Genomic DNA, 25,289 nt, shown 5'->3' on the forward strand with positions numbered 1-25,289 from the left:
ATTAGAATGTCAAGTTAGCTTTAACTAATTCTTTTACTTTTCCAAGTGTAACGAATGTAGATCTATTGTGATTTTACGGTTGACAAATCAAGCATTTGTGTGGGATAATGAATATTTAAAAGTAATTACTATACTACATCAATGGCAGTGTTTTCCAGAAATTTCGACAGAATCATGTTTGTTTCAATTTCGTTTTGCTTTTCATATTAGCAAGCACTCAACCTATATGGCTATTTTACAACTTGTAGATAAGATCAACAATGCCGTTGAGACAAACGAAACTACAATAGGTATCTTTCTTGACTTATCAAACGCATTTGATACCGTTGATCATAATATACTTTTGCATAAATTGGAACATTACGGATTTCGTGGAATTGCATTAGAATGGTTTAAAAGCTAGTTATGTAATAGGAAACAACATGTTTCATATAACTCACGTGAGTCTGAACATACAGATATTATCTGCGGTATTCCACAAGGGTTAGGCCCTCTACTCTTTATACTTTATGTAAATGAACTATTCTGTACTATTTTCCCTTTTAAAAAAAATAACTACACATTGGTAACAAAAGTTATGTATATTATAGGGGCAAAGAATCCAATTACTTCACTGAAATTTCAGTGATTCAAGACAAGTGGTTCATTAGGCTATAATGTTAAGAAATGTTAGAATACAGAAGGGGGACACTGCTGCAGTGTCGGGGAGCTGAAAATTACCTTTGCCTACACCTGCAACCCCGTTGCAAAGAATCAGTATTTAACGTGCTGTTTCTGGTGTTGGATTTCCTTTTGGGTGCTCCCAGGTGCGGGCTGGTATTTTACTAGAGTGAGGGAATGAGCGCCCTCTACCTTCCTAGCTCAGTTGCTGAGCATGCCAGCTTTAGGGCGGAGGAAACCATCAGAGCTCATCAGGTTCAACGGCCAGTATGTTCAAATGTCTTGGCCATTAGTTTTTGCTACTGTAATGATGTATAGACAGTACAGCCAGCGACACAATCATGATGAGATATTGCTCTGTTCTTTCTCCTTCTAGTTTACTCATATATTATGGTGTTCATGGCATTTGTTAGGATTAGGTTTAATACCAGGTCTTTCAAGAGCACTTGTGAGTTATGTTCCGGCCGGACTTTGTCCTTAAACTACTGGAGAACAGTGCGGTATTAAGATCGGGTGCTGTTTTTCTGGAAGGGCTATAGTTTAGTTCCAAGGTCCCTTGCCATGAACATCAAAACTCCATTTTCATTTTTCTTGAGTATTCTAAGGGGTCAATGACGGTAGTGATTCTCTTCATATTGGAGTAGCCTATCCCAATGGCTCTGAATCTTCATCATGGGCTAATGAGCGGAAGAGGAAGATTTACTTCTCACCGGGACTTCTCAACGGTCATTAGGCTGGTGTTGAACATGTCATCATTGGTCAACCTTCCAACACTGGCCAACATGTTCCAGATCAGGGGCGAACTACCGCATATTGGTAGATATCGGCTGCTGTGTGTCCAGAAATAAGCTGAAGCAGGGCTGATCACCCGTAAAGCTGTTGGGACTGGACCAAAATAATTCCCAACGAAATTTATGATTACGAAAACTACAAGCAAATCTTCGAAAATACCGAGGGTAGATGAGCGGCAGTCTACTGTTGACTTCATGACGGACCAGCGGGAACTCAGCACACCATCACGAACTGTTGGTCCTGATTATTGTCGCCTGTCTACCTTCAAACCTCTTGTAATATCTACTTATAATGTCCGTACTGTAAACCAACAAGGGAAAATGCATCAGCTATTCATGGGCTGTGCTGATGCAGGTATTGACATTGCCGGAATTCAAGAACATCGTCTCATTACACCAAGTCCAACCAATGAACTTTGGTCAGATGATAGGAATGGTCTGGTCATGTCCAAGCACATTCACAGATGTCTTAAGAGTGTTGAAGCTGTTTCCGAGAGGATACTATTATTTTGTAACATTCCATGGCAACCCTCAGCTTAGCATCACTGTTGTATATGTACCCACTGACTGTGCAACATCTTATGACAAGGAGGAATTCTATTCATCTCTATCTGACCACCTGGATGGTATGAAAAGGCACAACATCCATCTCATCCTCGGCGATTTTAATGCCAGAATAGGAACTGATAGTCATCTTTCCCATCCTTGGGTCATTGGTCCACAATGCTACCATGATTCAACAAATGACAATGGTGAGCGTCTGGTCAACACTTGCCAGGAGTACAATCTCAGACCGGCACAGATGTGATTCCCGCAACCCAGGAACCGTCTCTGGATCAACCCATGCACAGTTAGATCACATACTAATAAACAGCAAGTGGGTAAATTCTCTCCGCAACTGTCGAGCATACAACTCGGTAGAAGTGGACTCCGATCATCGTATTGTGAGCATCAGTCTAGCTGCCAGTCTGCGAACTACCAAAGGAAAACCTTGCAAGAGACCAAAATTCAACTGGAAGAAGTTGCAAGATCCTGATACAAAGGAGGAATTTCAGCTGGAGCTATCAAACAGATTCCAGGTCTTGAGCATGGATGACACCACACCCATCTCTGATAGGTATGAGACCTTCGAAACAGCGGTTCGTGAAGTTGCTGAGAAGGTTATTGGAAAGCAAGAGCCATGCGGACTACCAAGTTGGGTGTCAGATGCAACCATCAGACTTAAACTTGAAAGGGATGAGGCCAAAAGGCGGTACTCCATCTCAAAGTCTCGTCAATCTAGAGAAAGATGGAGGAACTTGAACACCAGCCTTAACAACTCTTATAAATCTGATGAGCTTGCTACCCTCAATAAGCAGATGGAAGACCTGAAGCTGGCCGACGAGATGGGAAATTATACCACCACCTGGAAAATTATACACTCGCTTTCTGGGAAGAACTCAAGGAAAGGGGTGAAAGTCAAAAAGAGAGACGGATCAGCTCCAACCAGTGACCATGAACTGCTTGAGGAATGGAAGGAATATTTTAGCTCACTCCTTAACAACGACAGTGGCACAGCAGCTTCAGAACTTCCTGCACCAGCTGTTGAAGATCTTCCTATTATCACTGAGCCCTCAACTCGTGAAGAAGTAGTCAAAGCAATAGCAGCCATGAAGACCAACACGGCAGCAGGATTGGACTGTGCTATAACTGCAGAAGCACTTCAGGGAGGAGGGAATAGCATGATTGATATAATTCTCGAATTCTGTATGGAAGTATTCTCAACGCTGACACCGCGCGCCACGTCAATGGGTTACGAATGTAATCATTCCTCTACCAAAGAAAGGTGACCTCTCTTATGACAAACTACCGTGGTATTTCGCTTATGTCCATTGCCGCAAAAGTATGCAACAAGATCCTTCTGAACAGGATCCAACCTCACATTGATCCTTTACTGAGAAGCAACCAAGCTGGCTTTAGATCGGGTCGCAGCTGTGCTCATCAAATACACATTTTGAGGAGGATCATGGAAGGCTTCAAGGAGTACCAACTTCCCTTAACAGTCACTTTTGTGGACTTCAAAAAAGCCTTCGACTCCATCAACAGGACCGTCATGTTTTCAGTGCTGCGGCATTATGGAATACCGAAGGTTGTGGTCTATGCCATCCAGGTGCTCTACAAGGACTCCAATAGTGCCGTTATGGTAGATGGCAGTATCTCAGAGCCTTTCCAAGTAACAACTGGAGTGCTTCAGGGTGATGTGTTGGTACCATTCCTGTTCATTATCTTGGTAGACTTCTGAAGAAATCAACTTCTGGAATTGACGCTGGAATTGTTACCTACCCACGTCGGTCAAGCAGGTATCCTGCCAAGATGCTGAATGGCCTGGATTTTGCTGATGATATTGCCCTGCTGGAATCTTCCATAGCCCGGGCCCAGTCACAGCTTACTAGGACTGCAACTGCAGCAGCAGATCTAGGCCTTGTCATCAGCGCACCTAAGACAGAATAATCCCAGCAAATACAAAACGTTTTCGACATCATTCGCAAAAGGTTATAAAAAGGTTGTCAGAAAACGTTTAAATGTCGGGTTATATAAAGGGTATATTAAGAGTATAAAACGTTTTCATAACCTTAAAAACATTTTGATAATCTACTGCTCAGCAAACAAAAATGTTTTACAGAAAACGTTTAAATGTCGGGTTATATAAAGGGTATAAAAACGTTTTAATAACATTCCAAAAACATTCTTGAAAACTTGATACAAAACATTCTAAATAGAATGTTATTTTGGGGTTGAAAAAATATTTTGCGAAAAAGGTTTGCCCAAAATATTTTAAATAACGTTTTAAAAACGTTTTCACAACCTTTATATAACCCGACATTTAAATGTTATTAAAATGTTTTGAAAAAACATTTTAAGAACATTTCTGTGTTTGCTGGGTTCAAACATTTTAACATAATGTTATTTAAGTATTGACACAATATTTGGCCAAAATGTTTGCAAAAATAGTTTACAATAACATTTTTGAAAACATTTAAAAATATTGTTGTAGTGTGTTTTCATACAAAACGTTTTGAAACGTTATCATTTTTATTTTATTTTTCCTTTTTTATTCACCTGTACTTGGGCCTGGTGGAAGGGAAAAAGAACATACAGACATGGTCCACCAGACCCCAACTTAATTACGGTAACCAAGATAGATGCAAAGATACAATCAGATTATGACAATGAGATTTAAATAATACCGCCCCACCACGACAACAGGACCCAACCAATACCTCTGTTAAAAAATTATTTTAAAAAAAATGCTACGCTACCAAGAGTGATGAAAAAGGCAAGCAGAAAAAGAAGTGGTAGCCCAGCAAAAGCATGAAAACACAAAGGCAACTGTTGGGTCCCCCTGCCATGGGTGGGCAGAATCAGCACCATACAACATGCATAATAAGATCAAGCAACTCATGTTGGTTACAGAGTGCATCAAAAAATTAGACCAGGGATTTTCTACACAAAACACAAATCCCCTTCCCCCCAGACACCCCACACACAAACATGCAGGACAAGTGACAAGACAAAACACTGAAAACTTTCCCATATCACAGTGCAAATAACATGGTCCACCATGGCAAGAAAAAAGAAAAGAAAATTGAAAAAGGGGAAAAATATATAAAACACACCATGATAAATGAAAATTGCATCCCATTAAAAACCAAGATCAAAGGAAAATTTCTTAAAATGGTTACCCAGTTTTCCCTTGCTTTCCGCAATTTTATATTCTGTGCCAAATTTAACTTTCACCATGTTCTTGTAAGCTTGAAAACTAGGGTTGACATCTTGAAATTTGCATCTATGAATATAATATTTCAAACATAAAACAAGAAAGTTGATGGCATTTTGTGCTCAGATTCTTCAACATCAAACCAAACATTTTCTGAAAATTTGAGAATCCAAAACACTCACCGGTTTTACTTTCAATCAAGGCACTCAAGCTATCCCACAAACAAGTAATTTTTTCACATTCACAAAACAAATGTACCAGGGTCTCATCATATAATTACAAAAACAACAAAATGGAGAATCAGTTCTACCAATCTTATGAAGAAATTTATTGGTACAAACAGCTCTATGAAAAACTTTAAAGTAAAATGCTCTCATCTGAGTTTCAATACTGCAAGTAAAGTTGTTATCATGAATTTTATTCCATTCAATATCGTCTTCAAGATTCAAGGCATCAATCCAAAATAGTTCGGTGTTTACAGGACTGTACTTTGCTTTCAAAATATTGTAAGAATACTTGGTAATTTTGCTATTTTCAAACAAAGTAGCAACTATGTTATCAAAAATATTCACCTGAACCGTTTTGGGACTGTAGAACCAATCAATTAAAATACCATTCATAAGAGAGTTGTATTTTGTTCTGTCCTTAATAGAGATATCAAATTCCATAACAAGATCTTCAAATGTTTTCACTAAGTTATGACCTCTATTAAGGTCATTCAGAGTGCAAATACCATGTTCAAACCAATCCTGCTAAAAAGAACTTCTTAGTTTTAAGACGCACCTTTCGGTTCCACCAAATGGAATTCTGAAGATGATAGTCACAGTACCCTAGGTTCTCTTTCACCTTATCTCTGAACAAATACCAAACCCTGAGGGATTCAGCTAACTGTGAATTTTTTAGCAAAGCAAGAACACAGTTTGGCGCATCAGCTTTCCATAAAACTGTAGTATCATTATGAAATACCTTAAAAGAACCTGTGTCTCTAAAAGTTTCCAAAAGCTATCATAATTGGGGTCTAATAAGTGTTTTGACCAGACTAATTTCTGAGCTTGTGAAAAAGCCTCAACGTCAATCATACGCAACCCTCCATCACTGTAGTCATTGAATAAATAATTTCTTTTAACCCTGTCATTCCCACCATTCCAAATAAATTCCAAATAAAGTGTTCAATCTCTTAAAAAATGTCTTAGGAATTGTAATACACAGAACCGAAAATAAGTATAAAAGCTGTGGCAGCAAAAGGCTCTTTATCACAGTAATTTTACCAATTAAAGACAAACTTCTTGAACGCCAACAATTCAAAATTTGCTGAATTTGAATCAATTTAGGAATAAAATTTAACTCATACAAAGCATTCACATGTAATGAAAAATTAACACCAAGTGTTTTAAAGGTATTCTCTTTCCATACAAGACCCTCATTGCTGAGGGGCTTAAATTCACTACCCTTCAACCTACCAATATGAATAGCCTCAGATTTAGACATATTTATCTTGCATCCAGATAACCCAGCAAAAGTCCTAAGAGAATCAAACAAATTTCTAAATGACTCAAAATCCCCATGCAAAAAACAAGTTGTGTCATCAGCCAAAAGACTCAATTTTTTCTCAACATCACCAATCTTAATGCCATTGATATTCTCATTGTTCCTGATTGAAATTGCAAGCACTTCGATAGCGCAAAGAAACAACAGAGGCGAAATCGGACAGCCTTGAAAATGCCACGTTCCATAGAAATACCTTCGGAGAGAAACCCATTATTACTGACATAACTTCTCCTATTACAATAAAACGTTTTTATCCACTGAATGAAATCTGAGCCAGAATTAAAGGCCTCCAAGACCTGAAACAAATAATCATGCTCAACAGAGTCGAATGCTTTTTCAATATCTAGCAACACTATAGAGCCAGGAATGTCATTTGAGTCACAATAATTAATCAAATCAATAATAGTTCTAACATTATTGCCTATATTCCTCCCTTTCATAAAACCAGTTTGATCATCATGGATAATTTCATGCAAAAAAAGCTTAAGACGGTTAGCCATAAGTTTAGCAATGATTTTATAATCTGTATTAAGAAGCGAAATAGGGCGATGATTTTTCACAAAGAGAGGATCCTTATCTTTTTTTGTTTGTTAGGTAATCACACCATTGCGTTGTGAACTAGACATGAAACCTTGCTCAAAAGAGTAGTGATAACAATTTAAAAGCATGTCGCAAATGTCATAGAAAAAACAATGTAAAACTCAGCTGGCAGACCATCATAGCCTGGGCTACGATTCATATTCAACGACTTTAAAGAAGTTAAAATTTCAGCTTTGGAAATAGGCCTATTCAGCTTATTTTTACTTTCATCCATAAATTGGGGAATATCAAGTTTATCTAAATATGAAAGTATATCATCCTTATTGCTAGGAGAAGATTTGGAAGTGTACAAGGTTTCATAAAAAGAGTGTAATTCATTGAGAATATCTTTCTGATCTGAAATGATGGAATTGAAACGTTATCATGACATTTTAATGTTATTAAAACGTGTTTACCTAAACCAAAAGCCAAAATATAACTTATTTAAAACGTTTTTAAAACGTTTTTGTGTTTGCTGGGATGACTGCAAACTGTAACGCCCAACCAGCACTTGAAGTCTATGGTAGTACCATCAATCATGTCACAGACTTCAAGTATTTGGGTTCCAAGATGGGCTCTAGTGTTGGAGACCAAAAAGAAGAAAAGCACTAGCCTGGGCAGCTTTCTGGAAACTGGAACGCCTTTGGAGAAGCCCGTGCCTGCCAATCGAAACCAAAATCAAGCTGTTTCAGACAACGTGTGTTACTGTCTTTCTGTACGGGTGCGAGTCATGGGTAATTACCAAGGACATGGAAAACAAGATCAACGCATTTGCAACATCTTGCTACAGAGTCATGTTAAACATCAAGCGTGTGTGGATCGGATTCCAAATGAAACCATCTACAACCTGACCAACACCACTCCACTGGTTGCCAAAGTCAAGATTCATCAACTCAAATTTCTCGGCCATATACTGCGTCTTGAAGATGGCGAGCCTGTGAAAGAATATGCGCTTTATATTCCACCACATGGGAAGAGGAAACCGGGACGGCCGCGCACACTGTACTTACAGTATGTCCAGCACCTCCTGGGAGATACTGAAGGGATGCTGCAGCCAAACAAAATTGTTTCGCTTGCCCAAGGTCGCATTAGTTGGAGAAAGCTCCGCAGCTGACTGATGATGATGATGTTAAGAAATGAGGTACATTTTAGCGGCAGGCCTACCTCTTTTCTAATCATATTGTTTTGAGTCACTGAAATTCCAGTGTAGTTACTGGATTCCTTGCTCCTATTATATACATAACTTTTGTTACCAGTGTGTTGTGTTTTTTTTGAGAAAAATGCAAAAAGATAGTCACAAATTTATCAAGGGGTGTAGTACCACCTGATAATATGTTTCAAAATGTGGGGAATTAAGGTTAGACGCGTCACGCGGTATAATTTTGTTGGTCGAAACAGCCAAAATATCGATTTTAATGATCTTAATCAATACATTATTGAAAAATAACACTTTGATGTTTTGCAAAAGTTCATTCTACAAATCATATACTTTGAAACCTTGCTTGAGTTATTGGTGTTAATGAGTTATCAGTTATGTACGATTTACAAAAGTGTTGTTGTTTCAGCTCTCTTTGCAACATAACTCAAAAACCACAGGAACTACAAAAGTAGGCATATATCTGTGATATTTGAATTCTTCTACACACTCGCTATGAAATGATCAATGATTTTTTTTTCAAAAGCTCACTACCATTCGCAAGATGGTGTGAACTACCATATCGCAACAGTTTAAAATAGTTGCTAACCTTAAGGCGACGCGATCTTTTGTTGGTCGCAGCAACCAAAAAAAATCGATTTTCATGGTCTAAATCAATATATTATTGAAAAATAACACTTTAATTTTTGCAGGCATTGCGTAGGCCTAAAACCAAAATATACAAAATATGGGGTCATTCAGTGAGAGACTGACAGTTTGGACCTAAATTATAGGGGGCATGAGAATATGGCTTTTTTTTGTTTTAAATAGGATCTGAGAGCCGCGCCAAAAGAAGCCTGAAGCCTCGAACATGTAGGGGTTCGTAGGCCTACCTTCAATTTCAAAGGTTTGTATCTTTACCATGTTTACAAGGAACCGGGAAGTGTAAAAAGGCGCTTTAGCATAGCAGTGTCTACACTGACGGGGCTACCCTGTAATGAATACTCAAATAAACAAAATAAACTAACTAACTAACTAACTAACTAACTAACTAACTAACTAACTAACTAACTAACTAACTAACTAACTAACTAACTAACTAACTAACTAACTAACTAACTAACTAAATAAATAAATAAATAAATAAATAAATAAATAAATAAATAAATAAATAAATAAATAAAGAAAGAAAAAGTTGTCGCAAGAGAGACATTTACCTTAATAATCACCCAGTCCCGAATCCAGCCTCTAAGTTTGTTCTGCGTCCATTCATTCCATGTTTAAACATAGGCCTGTGAGTTGTCATGAATTGTTCCACATATCACCGCAGTCTACAGGTAGAATGTCAAGTATACACTTTAGCGATTCTATATTTTGTCAAATCTAAAGAATGCAGATACGGTTCACATAATTTCTATGCAATCATGAATATTTAAATGTTACTTGCTAATTTCAATGACGTTGTTTTCTAGAAATTTCAACGATTGAAGTTTCTTTCCATTTCGTGTAAATTTCATTATTTACTATTATAGGCCTATTATATTTTGTCAGTCTAGGATATGTTTTTGTTCTTTCAAACATATTGAACGGCTCTTTCAATGCTACATTTTGGTCGAAGATTGTGAATTAAAATCATGAGAAGATCAAGGTAAAAGGCCAGCTCAATTCTTCATTATTACGATAGTCATAATTTATTTTAGTAATTGGTAACTTGCTGACTCAATTTGATAATGGAAATAATGAAGTTTACCAGCATAGAGCAAAATGTCGTTTCATTCCATAGTTCTGTGACGTGGCTCTCCATATAAGTGATCATGGTGATGGATCCAAAATAATTCTCAAGGTTGCGAATCTCAGATGATGGACAATAAAATTGGAACTTCTACACTGATAAATGCGGAATCCAAACTTTTTGATTTTCTTTTGCAGTTTGGTATTTTGAGCCGAAGAGAGGGGAAGCAATGTGGGCCTATTGCCAGGCTGAGAGGAGGGGTCAGTTTTTGGCACGCCGTTTGGAATTGTTACCCCCGAACGGCCCGTTAAAAGTCAGTGCCCCCTCCCCGCCTGCCCAATTTACATCACCGGGGGGGGGGGCCCATCAAAAAATTTGATGGGTATGTTCCCCCGGATTTTTGAGGTGGTTGGTCTTTGGGAGCTGTGGCGAATCGGTAAAAGAGGGTCGTTTGGAACCTGCGAACAAGTAAAATGGGGACATTTGGAAGCTTTTGGAGCTGCGAACGGTCAAAATCAACATGATCATGCAAGGGTCTTTCTTGGCTTTCTTGTTGAAAATCGCCTAAAAAAACAAGGAATAGGCCTATGAGGAATGATCTGAGCAATTTATGAATCTTTTAGAGCTGAAATAGCAATATCAAGGGTCTTTCGGAGCTCTATTTTGATATAAAATTGGATCGATTGATCCCATATTTATTGGTCGAGCTATGAGTTTTAAAATATTGGACGAGACGTAGCGAGACCAATAATTAATATTGGGTGTAAAGCATCCAATTTTATCATTATTATGTGTTGGATACAATATTTTACACACTTGGATCCATCAAAACATAATAATGGTCATTATTATGTTCTCAGAATCTTCCTTCCTATACTTTGTACAGAGTTGAAGAGTCCAATATAATCAACACTTGGACTCAAAACTTGGACTGTTTTGGATAGGCTCACCTTTTCCCCAATATATTTTTGACCAAAAATCACATTTTTGACCAAAAATCACATTTTTGACCAAAAATCACATTTTTGACCATTTTTTTTTCCAAAAATCACATTTTTTACCAAAAGTCATGTTTTGACCAAGAAAAGATTCTGAAAACATAATAATGATAAAATTGGATGGTTTTTCACCCAATACAAAATTTATTGGTCTCGCTATGAGTTTAAAAATATTGGACGAGACGAATAAAACTCATAGCTCGACCAATAAATTTGTGTATTGGGTTAAAACCATCCAATTTTATATCAAACTAGGCGGGTCTTTCGGAGCTGCGAAATTCAAAAAGGGGGACCTTTCCGGGGGAGCGATACCCGTATCATTCTGTTAAAAGTGCCCCCCCCCCCCCCCGGGTTACATCAAAGCGTTTCCGCGGACCAGGGTTCATTAATACATCTCCTAAGATAAGCCTTGTTCACACAGTCGGATTTAAGTCACTAAAGGGTAGACGAGGTATTGTTGGTCGAAGCAACCTAAAAAAATCGATTTTCATTATCTAGATCAATATATTATTGAAAAATAACACCTTGATGTTTTGCAAAAGCTCATTCTACAAATTGTATACTTTGCAAACTTGCTTAATTTATTGTTGTTAATGAGTTATGTACGTTTTACAAAAGTGTTGTTGTTTCAGCTCTCTTTACAACGTAACTCAACACTGTTAGAATCAATTAGTCAAATGACAAAAAAAATAGTCATTCACATGGTCTAATTGGACTAATCATTAAATAGTCATCACATCAAAGATTAGTCAAATGACTAAATATAATTAGTCTTTCAAAAACGTCTAATTGGACTAATTATTTGCTAGATTAGTAATGCACAAAATTTAATTAGTCATGCACAAAATTTAATTAGTCATGCAAAAATATTAATTAGTCAAGCAAGACACTAGATTAGTCAAAAAACATCAATAATTCGTCTTTCACACGAGATGTATTTATGCCTAGTCATTAAATAAAATTAGTCATTCGCGCACACACGCCCATGGTGTGCCGTGGATCACTTTCTTTCTTGATGGCCACCCCAATATTTTCGACCAAGTCACACTCGTGGAAATACTGTATACATCACCGGTATTTATAGGCCTAAATATATTTCAGTAAATAGCATATACATGTACATCATGTAGCAATAAATTCAGGACAAACAAAATAGGCCTATGTGTTATCATGGTATAAGGCATGCATGTAAAGCTTAACACACATGCACATCATGAACAGTCAATGTTGCCGCTCAGTATGCATGATATTACTGTATTATGGTATTGAATATGGTATATTTCAATATCTAGTAACACCTGTGATCTTACAAAAACATACAAGCTAGTTATACATCAAACATTTGAGAGAAAATCACTAATTCTTACCCCTTTAGTGGACACACATTTCACCATGACATGCAGACGATAATTACCTTGCAAGTTAACTTTGGCAACCCGTCACCCAAATAATTAGTCTTTTGACTAAGCTTAATTAGTCAAAGCTCTGATATGGCCAGTTGTTCGCATTCACATTAGTCTTTCATTGATATATTAGTCATGCAATTAGTAATGTCCATGTTAATTAGTCATTGTAATTCTACCTGACTAATTGCATTAGTAAATCGGTGCAATCTAAATTAGTCAACGAGCTTAATTAGTAATACAAAACTTTTAATTAGTCATTGCAAAATCGCAAGTAGTAATTGACTGTTAAAACTTAGTCTACACATGTCTAATTAGTCATTCAGATTGAAAAGTTAGTCATTTAGTGAATGACTAATCTTTTATGGGTGTATTACTAATTTTTAGTGTTGTATGACTAACTAAATTTTAACAGTGCACTGAAAACGAAAGTTGGTCAATTGACTAAAAAAATAGTCATTTGCTATGTCTTATTTGACAAATAACTAGTCATTAGTTCTTGAATTGACTAATATTAATTAGTCCTTCAGCTTATGTCTTATTTGACTAATCCAGAAAATGATTAGTCTAGCACAAAATTAATTAGTCCGTAATTAGTCATACACTAAAATCGATTAGTCTTGTATTAGTCTCTTGGTTAGTCTTTTTTAGTCTCTTGACTAATTATCAACTAGTCAAAGGCATTATAATTAAGTCTTAATTCGTGAACGAGTGCCTGCAGCGTATACGCAATGGTCTTTGACGCGAGCGTACATTTTCAAGGTCGTGGTGTGCGCGTCAACTCAAGACTCTCGAGTACGCGTTCAGGAATTAAAATCCAAAAACAGTAGTAGGCCTATTCATGTCATGATTGACATGAACATGTACATAATCATGCAATGCCAATGCTTTCTATTTTCTATAAAAATGGCCACAGATTTAATTTTAAGACTTTAACTACATTCCCTGGCAACACAGACAATGGCAGATGACTTGCATAAAAACTTACATTCACAATGTCAAAGAGACGACCGTCGTGGAACGAGTCGTCTGCTGATAATCATGACAATATGCAGCATGAGACACGACGACTCGAATTACCTCCAACAATCTATAATAAATTACTGAGTTTGGCGAATTGGTAAGGCTAAAAACTTCTACGTTTTACATTATTTCGGAAAACGGATTTTTGCGTTGCGTAGAGTAAAGTTGTCCGCACCCCAATAAAACATCCAATTTTGTTTTTGTTTACGTTAAGGGTGTCAAATAATGTTAATTAGTTTAAAATGCCCTAGCGATGCACTAGCAAGCAACTTGCGAGCTAAGCACTGAGTAAACACTGAGTAAACAGTCACAATACACTACAATACAGTCATGCTGTTTAACATGAACACCCGCAAATCCTATGTCTGATCTGATCAATGCTGAGATTGGGTCACTCATACCATTACACAGGAGAATCTGACTTGAGTAATTAACATGCATTGTTTATTCAACTAATTTGTCAACATTATCATGTCAGTGTTCAAACTAGAACCTATTGTCAACAGTTAAATGTTTGTTTATTGAATTAGGTCAAAGTCTCCAAATCACTCAAATTAAACAGGGTTGCCAAACTGTGATTTAGTAGCCGAAATGGGTGACTTTTTAAGATCCCCAACTTTTGACAATTTCCTGTCCCATAGAGACAGATGGTTAAGAAAAATGGGTGACTTTTTAGCAATGCAGGTATAAGTCTGGTAAGCATGGTAAGGCTCACCGTAACTCACAGGTTTAGCAGCATAATCAGTGTCTGTGCAAAATACTTTGCCAATGTTGAAAGTAAGTGTTCTACAAAATTGTACATTTATTTTGATTATTCCGAGACTGCACCTCAAATTGCCCTGCACCAGGTGAAATTACACCTTAACTTTCAAAATGGGGTGTAAAAAATTAACTCAAACACTGTAATTGAACCTGCCCATTACACCTGACCAGTACATTAAAAATAATATAAAATATCAGTACCCCGATCAGTACTGCAAAAGGCAGTAACCGATAAACACAGTGACCGCGAAATACGGGTGACCGCTAGTGGGACTAAAATCTGAGTTAAAGCCACGACCGCGAGCGTAATATATAATAAAATGTACACCTTTAATTTATGTTCCATGTGTACTTGTTAAAACGATTTTTTACGTGTAATTCTGGAGAAAAAAATCACGAAAGCTTACCTTTGGGTTGGAAACCCGTTTTGTCTGGACGAAGTTAGTATTTCGACGACCAAACTTTAATTAGTCCGTCATTAGTCGACAATATCATGAAATTAGTCCTGTGCCGTTTTTAATAGAAGACTAATTATTTCGACCCACTTGACTAACTATTTTCGGAAAATTACTAATTTTCGTTTTCAGTGTAGGCCCTATTGGGCCGGTATATGGGGCCTACAATAGCTTACAATGATGTTGGCCAGGCGCGTTGAGGTGATGTGCACAAAGAACTAATGATTTTGCAAGATCGACACAATTATGTGCGCATCCCATGACGGCCTCCGCACCGCTCCCTTCATCAGCACCAATGGAGATGGGTATAGGCGTAGATTCCAGGGGAATGGGGTGACAATTAAATCCCCCCAAAATGGTCCATACAATCACCCCAACATGTTGACACCGCAACCTGTATTGTAGGTTTCTGACCAAATTAACCTCATATTTGGCTATGATTATAACCTAAAAAGTGCAAATTTTTGCGCGCTTAGCATGAACTTATTCCGCTTTTGAACCGTACTTCACCAGTTTAGTTTAAAAATGCTAAATTTTCGCGAATTTTGTGCAATAAACTGATTTTGTAACCAAAAGGTGCTGGATTCACTTCAAGAAATATTTTTCCACGCCCTCCCCCATGTTAAAAAGAAATATAGGGGGGCCTACGACACTGGCTATGGGTGGCAAGTCAGTCCCCTCCCCTGCTCAGTCGACAGAAATGTTGAGACAAATTAATTAACGATTTGCATCTCCCTTTTGATCTGTTTTAGACCCGTACGAGCGTACGAGCTGGATCAAAACACCGGGACTAATAATCAAAAGTTGTAAAGGCCTATGCATCTTCCTTCAGCACGATTTTAGGACACAATTGTCCTCATTGTGTTGCATTTTAGCATTGAAATTGCAACTTTTTCGCGCGCTTCGCGCGCATTTATCCCAGTAATGTTCTTCTAGTAGCAGATCAGTGGGAAATTTTGCCCCCTGGCCCGGTGACTCTGGTACATCCCCCTTTGAATTTTAGCATTCAAATAGCAAATTTTCGCGGGCTACGCGCGCAATTTATCAATAGTTGGTTCACATACTTTGCCGGTAAAAGAATTCTGGGGACAGCTTGGGAAAACTTGGGTTACCGTTGGAGCCCGGGAAGGAGCGCCAGTGGCAATCATGTTGCGCAGATGCCAGCAAAAGGTAAATCAGGCTACAGGCCGATACCAGCAAAATTTATTTCTCGACACCCCCCTCCCCTGAGGAAATGGTCTAGCGACGGCCCTGGTCCCACATAAATAGGCCTACTGTCGAAACGCTCAAAACGCTCATTCCAGATCCCTTAATTTCTTCAATGTTACTTTTGCTCGCAATAATCATTTTGCTGTAATCCTGTCCCCTACCCACTGCTGTTATAGAATTCATGTGTCTGCTGCCACCGCTGTAATCCTGTCCCCTACCCACTGCTGTTATAGAATTCATGTGTCTGCTGCCACCGTGCATGCCCTTTTATTGCTGTAATCCTGTCCCCTACCCACTGCTGTTATCAGACGATGGTGGACTACATTATTCACTGTGGCAACAGCCAATATCGTAAACAAAACAGACAATATGACGGCAACACTGCCTGGACATTGGACGCCCCGTGCTGAGTTGTGTTTTTAGCTCTATTGGCTCCGTTACAGAAAAAAAATGCACAAAATATATTTCTCAGTGAATGTATAAATTTTCACATAAAAATAAATATTTTTGGATTCAAAATAAATGTGAAGAAAAAAAAAATTATAGCCGGGAGTGAGCGGGACTCGATCTCGGGACCCATTACCATTAGACCACGCGAACCGTGATACACAATGGGGAAATTTTAGGTATATATCATAAACATACCGTGCGTGATTCATACAAAACATTCAAAAAACAGTACTTACAATGAGGTTCACTGGCGAACCTCAACGGATTTAGACTGATAAAATAGTGCTAAATAACATACGTACAGTTTTGGAATAATTTGAGACATTTTTGTGTTTACGTGTAAAACCAATGACAACGTCAAAATTCAGCCAATCTTGGCCGGCCCCCCCTGGCTGTTATAGAATTCATGTGTCTGCTGCCACCCACTGCTGTTATAGAATTCATGTGTCTGCTGCCACCGTGCATGCCCTTTTATTGTGGCTTATTTCCCGGGGCTTATTGACTTTAATATCGGCAATCCAATTATTCGCATTCTGCACTATTACGTAACCTCAGACGGACACCAAAGATACTTGATTATGCGTGAAAACGGTCTACATGGTCTATGCATGTGTAGAACTAGAATACATGTATGGTGAATGCATGATGGTGACTGACGTTGCTGTTTTATATTTCTGGAAAAAGCCTCGGCAGCCTACAAATAGTTCAATAAATTATGCCTACAATATTTTCGGGCCTATAGACCCTATACCTTTTGGGATCGAGTTCCAGTATCAAAGTCTAGGACTACATGCGAACCGTAGGCCTACAGAGAAAAGTAAGTACGGTATTATAAAAAAAAATTAAATTCATTTTGCTAAATACTCTAGTCCGAATAATCAGTCCCAAAACAAAATATTAAAGGAGATTTTTTTAAATTTTTTTAAAAAGTTTTTAACTGTTTTTCCGACCCTTGCACAAACTCTTACCCACCCCCTAACCTTACTATATGTGCACAAACCCACCCAAGCCCAACTAGCCAAACACCCTTGCCCCAACCCCCAAAAGAGAATTAGGGGTGAAATTGATTTCACCCCAAAATCGGACTTAGCTTTTAAACTTAGTAAATGCATGAATATGTTTATTTATAAAGTTTCCATTACTTTATTTAGCCTCATCTCATCAAAATGGCAATTTTTATGGCTAATTATAGGAAGGAGAAACCTTTCACATTAATTTTGGAAATTAAAAAAAAATTCTAAAATTCTAAAAATACCCAAAAAATACATTCAAGTGCAAAAGCTTTTTTCTTCTGGGTAAGAATTGTTTTCTTACATGCAACAGCTTTTTTCTTGCAGGTTAGAAATTTGTTAAATAGGCCCATGCATGCATTTTGTATATGATGACCTATTTATCAAATTTCAAACCTGCAATAAAAAAGCTGTTGCATGTAAGAAAACAATTTCTTCCCCAGAAGAAAAAAAGCTTTTGCACTCGAATGTATTTTGTTGGTATTTTTAGAATTTTAGAAAAATAACAATTTCGATGAAATGAGGCAAAATAAAGTAATTAAAACGTTAACACATTCATGCATTTTAAAACATTAAATATAGGTCCGATTTTCAGGTGAAATCAATTTCTCCCCTATTAAATTCCCTGTTGGGGTAAGCAAGTAAGGGCAAGGGTTTTGGAATAGGTTAAAGGTTAGTTGAGCTTGGGTGGGTGTATATTTTGGGGTGGGTTAGAGTTTGTGTAAGGGTAGGAAAACGTTTTTTTTTAATGTTCGGTATCGGTTTCGGTATTGATTTCAAACCGATACAAACCAGGAAATTCGGTATATCGAATATGCCTATTGTCAAGCTGAACAAATTTTGAAACATGCTTAGCAAGTGGACTAAAAATGATACAAATCATTATTTTGTTTTGTCATACATTGCATCAGTATACTCAAATAGCACAATACAGCCATATTTAGCATGGCGGCTGTCTTGGAAAAAAATAGCACAAAATTGAAAAATAGTAAATAGTAAAGCCCTGCCTCCTCCTTTTTTGAAAAAGTCCGGACGAGAAACTTGTATCTTTTTTTACTTGGCCTTATATTTATATTATATTTGGCCATATAGGCCTAGGGACCGTTCGTTATTTATAGGGGAGGAAAAAAGAGAATTTGAAAGTTTGCGCATTTAATAGGCCTATTTAAGTTTTGTGGCATTTTGATGATATTGTAAAATAAAAAAAGGGGTCGTTGACCTGCAGATTTAATATTGCTATATTATAAATAAAAACATGAGATCTATTAGGGCCTATGCCTATACTAATACTGGACAAGAAAATTTGGCTCCCGGATTTGGCTGCTTCATATTTAATTTACTGTTTGATGATCCGTTTGCTATGAATTTCCCGGTATGCATGTGTATTTTTGCTGTCAAAAGGTCAACAGACGTTAAATGAAGTGACCTAGAAGTAATTTGTATACCATACATACTGCGACTAGCTGGTATCTGCATACAATTATTCATTGCACAGTGTCCCGTACAGTGTACAAATTACCGTGCACACTCGCTTTACTAATTCTTGTTTTATATATTTACCAGGAACGCGGTGACATCAATTATGAATCATCATTCATATCCTATTTGTATCGTCTGAATATTGCACAGAACAACATGGTGAAAATACACGTGATTTAAGTTTAATAATAATACCACCACATGTATCAACATGGTACATATTTGATATCTACATGAACATGTGGAAGTTTTGTGGTATAATTATTAACAAAGGCTGTGACATATGAATGAAGGATAGGGGCTAACATAGGAATATGATTTAACCGTGCCGGATTATAGTTGCTGTGACGCTTCTTTCTACCGATACATGGATATGAAGTTATGGGGTCAATCCCCAGTAACTATATTGGATTGGTTGGCATTTTGATGATAGCTTTAACATGGTCGACTTGTTGCTTTGGTAAGTACTATTTAAAAGTAGGTCTAGGCTTATCATGTATTGACTTCACAAATACACGGCATGTCTAGTGCATCACAGATATTGGAACACATCTGTGAGTGCATAGTGGTATATATGCAGTATGTACAATATCAAACTAAATATTATATCATGCCTATAGCCCGAGTAATTATTATATCATGTTCTTTTTTATAGCTGTTCATGCAAATTAGGGCAAAGCCACAGCCAAATTGTAAACCTACAATTATTTAGACACCTCGCCTTCAAATCTAATAATAATAATAGTGCTGAGTAGCAAAAATACCATCATCACCATACTATATAGGCCTTCATACATACATGTATGAATACAAGGTAGGCCCATGTGTTTTCTATAGGCCTACCTGTGTGTGGGGGTGTGTGTGTGTGTGAATGAAATGGTTCAATAAAGTCAACAAGTCAACAAAGTACAATACTATTTTCATCGAACTGGAGGGTAAAAGGGTAAGCCACTCAAACCACTATTATTCGGAAATATTGAATTTTCTTTTATTTACTTTTTGCTTTCCATATAGCTCTCCATATCATCATAGAGCTACATGCATGTGGGCAATTCCCGGGGGCAATTCCATGCAAAAGTGGACATGGCTCAAAACATGAAAAATGCTTAGAATTTAAAAAAAAATTTACAAGTGCTATTTAAATGGCAAATTTGGTATCAAATGAAAGATGTTTGCATGCTCCTTAAATTAAGTTGTCTTGCAGTTACGTTGGTGCATGTTCACCATGAATTTTATTTTGAAAACCCTGTTTTTTGCAGAATTTGTTACATTGTACTTTTTGAGTGAAAAAAAGACCTATATTTTAGATCTCCTTTGCACGTCTTTAAAAGGGATCTAAATTGAGCGTTTATTGCGTTTCGACAGTATTTTTTGTGGGACATGAGCACCTCAGACCTATCGAATTGCATTCTGAATACGAAGCATGTCTTTCTGATATCAAATAATTTTCATTTTTGAAAATCACAATAGGCCTATAATACAAATTTTATGACAAATTATTAAAATTTAATATTTTTCAAATTTTTGATATAATAGTCCTCGAAGTAAATTATCTAAATCTAATGATATATTCTTAAAGTGTATGTAGCAGGAGGAAAAGCCGACGGTCAATTGAAAATTTTGACCTTTCATATTGAAGATATGGATTTTTTCCCAAAAAGACCTAATTTTTTTGGAGTTTTGGAAAAAAAGTCCACGTCTTCAATACGAAAGGTCAACATTTTAAATTGATCGTCGGCTTTTCATTCCACCTACATACACTTTAAGTATAAATATTCAGATTTATAAAGCTTACTTCAAGTACTGTTAAATAAATATCAATTTTTAATGATTTGCCATAAAATGTGTATTAAATTGCGAATTTCAAAAATCAAAATTATTTGATATCAGAATGACATTCTTCGTATTCAGAATGCAATTCGATATGTCTGATGTGCTCTCATGTCCCAAAATAAATACTGTCCAAACGTTCATACCCCACCCCTTAAGGTTTTATTTCATGGGGTTTTTTTTAATTGCTCAAGAAATATCAAAATTTCTCATGGGTTTTTTTCGCCAGCCCATTCGCGGGCTGGTATCTGTTTCATAGATCGGGTTTGTATGCTCAAGAGATTAACTTATTGTATTGGAATGATTTATTTTATTTTACTTTTTGTGGTGGATTTTTTAAAATTATTGTTATTCGATTTGTAAGGAAAAGAAAGTATGTTTTGCCGTTTCAACGAACGAAAACGATTGAGTATTGCCAAAGTTATGTTTGAATTAATTATGACTTTAAAATTTATCATAGGTTAGGGCAAGGCCTACATATAACAATAACTTGTTCAGCAATCAGCATTATCAACATGGTCAACAAGGTAATTACCGCGGGGTATATCACCAATGAGGTCACACCAGTGGACTACTGAGCATAGTATGATGTTTGGTTGCCTGTGAGTGCATAATTGATATGTTGATAACCGATCTAATAATGTTGTAGAATCAAAATCTTCATTATATCGTTGACTTATGATTGAAGTCATTATCTATCATATCCTGTATCGTTTTATGGATAAAAATGACTCTAAATGTTATTGATGATATCATTGCTATCTATAAACATCAGTTTTGTCTTTTCAACAGGAAAAATCAGATGGAAATTAAAGTTTTTAGGGGCTAGCTATAATATGGGCACAAGCCTATAAAGTATTGAACAATATTTTGACATGCACTTATAGAAAATAAATAAATTATTGTCTTACTTTATTAATTATAAATACTGTAAAATGACACATAACTAAAGTGAGGCCACTTTCTATCTTTTTTATTTGATTCATAAAATTACATTGAACAAAATGATTGAAGACTGAGAAAACACACAATGCAGACTATTACAGAATGGAGTAGGTAAGATGCCATGTCCATAGCTTTGCAGGAGTTTTGGACTAACAATCAACACATTTAGAAAAATACAGTTTAAAAGTGAAGATTGTAGTGATCAGTCCTTTATCATGTGCTTGCCACTATCTACTTTAATAGTAAATTATACATTGCGAATTAATATAAAATCATTTAAAAATAAAATGTACATGTAAGTAATCTTTATTTATTCACGGTAAAACATGTTCAATATAAAAGTCATTGTTCTTCCACATGTCCGTGGCATATACACATCAAAGTAACAGAATTATAAATTAGTACGTACAATTATTAAAACATTATTCAAACAATAGTCGGTATATTACAAAATTATGAAAGCATAAGAACATATAATATTTTTAAAATTTTTAAAACCCAGTAAAACTCATTTCAGTATGACATCAAAATCTAAGAAAACAGGCAAGAAGATAAATATAATCACCAGAATAAAATAAAAGTTCTAGACCTTATATTGCAACATATATATCTGAATACCACTTACACATTCACCAAGTTCACACTCGCACTACAAACGCACCCCACCACACACCACACACCCCTTGCACCCATATCTTACTCCCATAGCGCACCTTCATCCTAAATCAACAAGCATGCATGCATAACACAATGACACGGTTTAAAATATAAAATAGGTTATAAGCTATATTATAATGTACAACAATATTAGGTCATGTATCTTATGGTGGGACCACAAAATACCTGGTGGCGTTACATTTTTCTCTCCCCTTTCTGATTTAACTTGTTGTCACAAAGCTATTCTTGGTCCAAATACATCAAGTTTGGGCTCATTATACAGCTTGATTATTCTAATTTTCAAATATGTTTCACAATTTGGAATTCAAATTCGTTTAATTAGTGAAAAATATTAAAATGTTAACGAAGGTAAACCTGGTGGATAAGTGGTAGAGGATAAGTGGTAGAGGAGCATGTACAATCTCTATGGCAAATGCTTTGAAGACATGATATCTTTTTGAATTTTAATTATATCATTGTCACATTGTGTGCTATACATGCAAATCATACCTCAAATGAAAGCTTGTTTATTCATTATTCATATTCAGCTATTAATTTTATCTAATCGTGTTTACAAGTATTCACTGAGAACTGCAAGTCACAAGACCCACAATTTTGTCCTATTCACTTACACACAAATGCCAAAATTTTCAGTCACAACGTGCATTTTGGCTTTCAATTGTTGTATCTTGAGAATTATACACCCTAAGATAGGAAAAGTATACATTTTTGGAAAGCATTTTACCCCAGGAATCTAAATATGCAGTTAAAATAAATGTAGGATACACTCTAAAGAAAATATTTCCAAAAATGTAATCAACATTTTGTGCATGAAGTTACGTATATTTTCGCACCCTGTATCACCACTTTGGTCAATCATAACATAGCAAAAGTATACATTTTATTAAAGCTCATAGTGTAGCCTGTCACAAAATTAGATTTCATTTGAGGTATTCCATATCAGTAGCAAATGCAATAAATAATCAATTTACTAGTAAAATTAAATTTTTTCATGATATCACCCTATATATTTTCTTACGCACCCTGTATACCAACTTCAATTTTGCATAGTTGGATTCCTTGGAACATAAGCTTTCCAAAAATGTATAGTTTTGCTGGTGTGAGATGTATAGTTTTAGATATACATCAATTTTAGTGAAAAGGAAGACAAATGATCAAAATCAGTGCTTGTAACGCAAATGTGCCCCATCATATGACACATGACCATTAATTAAAAGAAGAGCACCAGCAATATAGGAAAATTAAAGCACATTGACAAAAGTCTACATCAAATTCAGAATTAAGGCGATTTTACAAATTGAGTTTATATAGCGAATTCACTAACAACTGCAGTGTATATCTTGATTTTAATAATAAGCATGCGCAAAAGCAGAAAAGACAAAAAGACAGAACAATTTGGAGTAATGAATTACAGAGTTGACAGGAGTTATAAATAGGAATTAATGTTTTTTGCTATTTCGGTGTGCATGTTCTCATTGATTAACTTCTTACTAATTACAAGACCTCTTCTGCATTGAGGCTGGCCTTCCCTTTTAAAGGGAATTTTTATTTATCTTGATAATGTATTTATTACGTAACTTGAAGCAGGAGTTGTTGTTATTGCTGTTTGTTTTTTTCTGGCAAAGAAAAAAGCGAGTTTGTTTCAAAGATTCGGTATAAATGTCCGGGATAAATGTGCGTCGACACATATGCAACAAGACTCAGTTTATACGACCGCTATTCATGATATTTGTCTTGTTTTATTTTACAACGAAATTATCCTGAATGAAGAACACGATTTTTCCGTTCTTGGCAAGGCATTTGTTATTTGTCATCCATCCAACAGCAAGTTCGTGGAACAACGTGCGGAAAACCATGGAGAGACGTGTTGGGAATTTGTAATATCTGATGTGAATTAGCGTGTTGAAAAGGTTATTCAACTTTATTTGGAAACTAAACTAGCCAAGAACTGATTTTTTTTCCGGCAAACTGCATCAAATTTCAATATATTTTGGAGCCAAATTTGGGGTCTAATTTCTTTTAAATTAGTATTTTTTTTTAGTTTCACTATAGTGAAGCTAAAGAACTGGAGCATGATCCCTCTGCAGGTCTTCGGAACTTCCGGAGAGCCTGAAAACGGGGTCCTTGTCACCTTGGTCTGGGGCGGACATTTTAAAAATGAATTTAGAAGAGCAGCAACGGCATCACTTGCATTACATTCCAGATGTTAAATCTACATCATATGCAAAATTTGAGGAAATTCGCACGAGTCCGTTTTATTTTAGGGCCATTTGTCTATAACTGGTCTTTACATGTAGCCCTATGGAGAGAGTGCCCGTTGAGGGCGCTATAACCCCATTTTAGGAACAAAAATGTGATTTAAAAAAAACGGACTCGTGCGAATTTTCTAAAATTTTCAGAGTATGTAGTATGAACATGTAGAAATATTATCAAGTAGTTGCCCTACCTGCTCTCCTCCGAAAAAATAAAAAGTCCTATACCTCAATGATAATGAAACATAGGTGTTGTCTGCATGCCGCACATAGGCCCTACAACTTTTACACGTGCGCCCCCCCCCCCCGGAAGTTTCGCAGTCCAAGATTTCGTTTTCTTTATGGGATGGATGGAGGGAATGTGAGGAGGGGGAAATGAAACTCGTACATGTCGTGTGACTGTGATGTAAGCATTGCTCTCTGTAGGCCTATACTTGACGTGAAAACGGAGGCAAATGATTCCGTTTTAAATTGTGTGTACGAAGCACGGTATAAACGCGTCACCGAGTATATAGCAAAAAATAAAATACGGAAAGCAATTAGGGCTACCGATCAAGCAAATCTATGACACGTTCTCATTAATGTCAAGCAAC

At 36.5% G+C, this 25,289-nt stretch overlaps 1 protein-coding gene across 2 annotated transcripts in view; it reads left to right on the forward strand.

Annotated features, from left to right (window-relative positions):
• The first annotated feature begins 17,084 nt into the window (after positions 1-17,084).
• LOC140142536 (uncharacterized) overlaps positions 17,085-25,289 on the forward strand; it is a 35,617-nt gene continuing 27,412 nt past the window's right edge. Inside the window, exons 1-2 of one of the 2 annotated variants that reach the window (XM_072164527.1) lie at positions 17,085-17,319; positions 19,076-19,451. In XM_072164527.1, coding sequence (XP_072020628.1) covers positions 19,373-19,451 — 79 coding nt within the window. In that variant the 5' untranslated portion in view covers positions 17,085-17,319; positions 19,076-19,372. Of the gene's footprint in view, positions 17,320-18,890; positions 19,452-25,289 lie in introns of those variants that run through there. The other variant, XM_072164528.1, reaches the window with a different exon arrangement.

This window comes from Amphiura filiformis, chromosome 20 (genome assembly GCF_039555335.1).
Source record: "Amphiura filiformis chromosome 20, Afil_fr2py, whole genome shotgun sequence".
NCBI lineage: Eukaryota > Metazoa > Echinodermata > Ophiuroidea > Amphilepidida > Amphiuridae > Amphiura > Amphiura filiformis.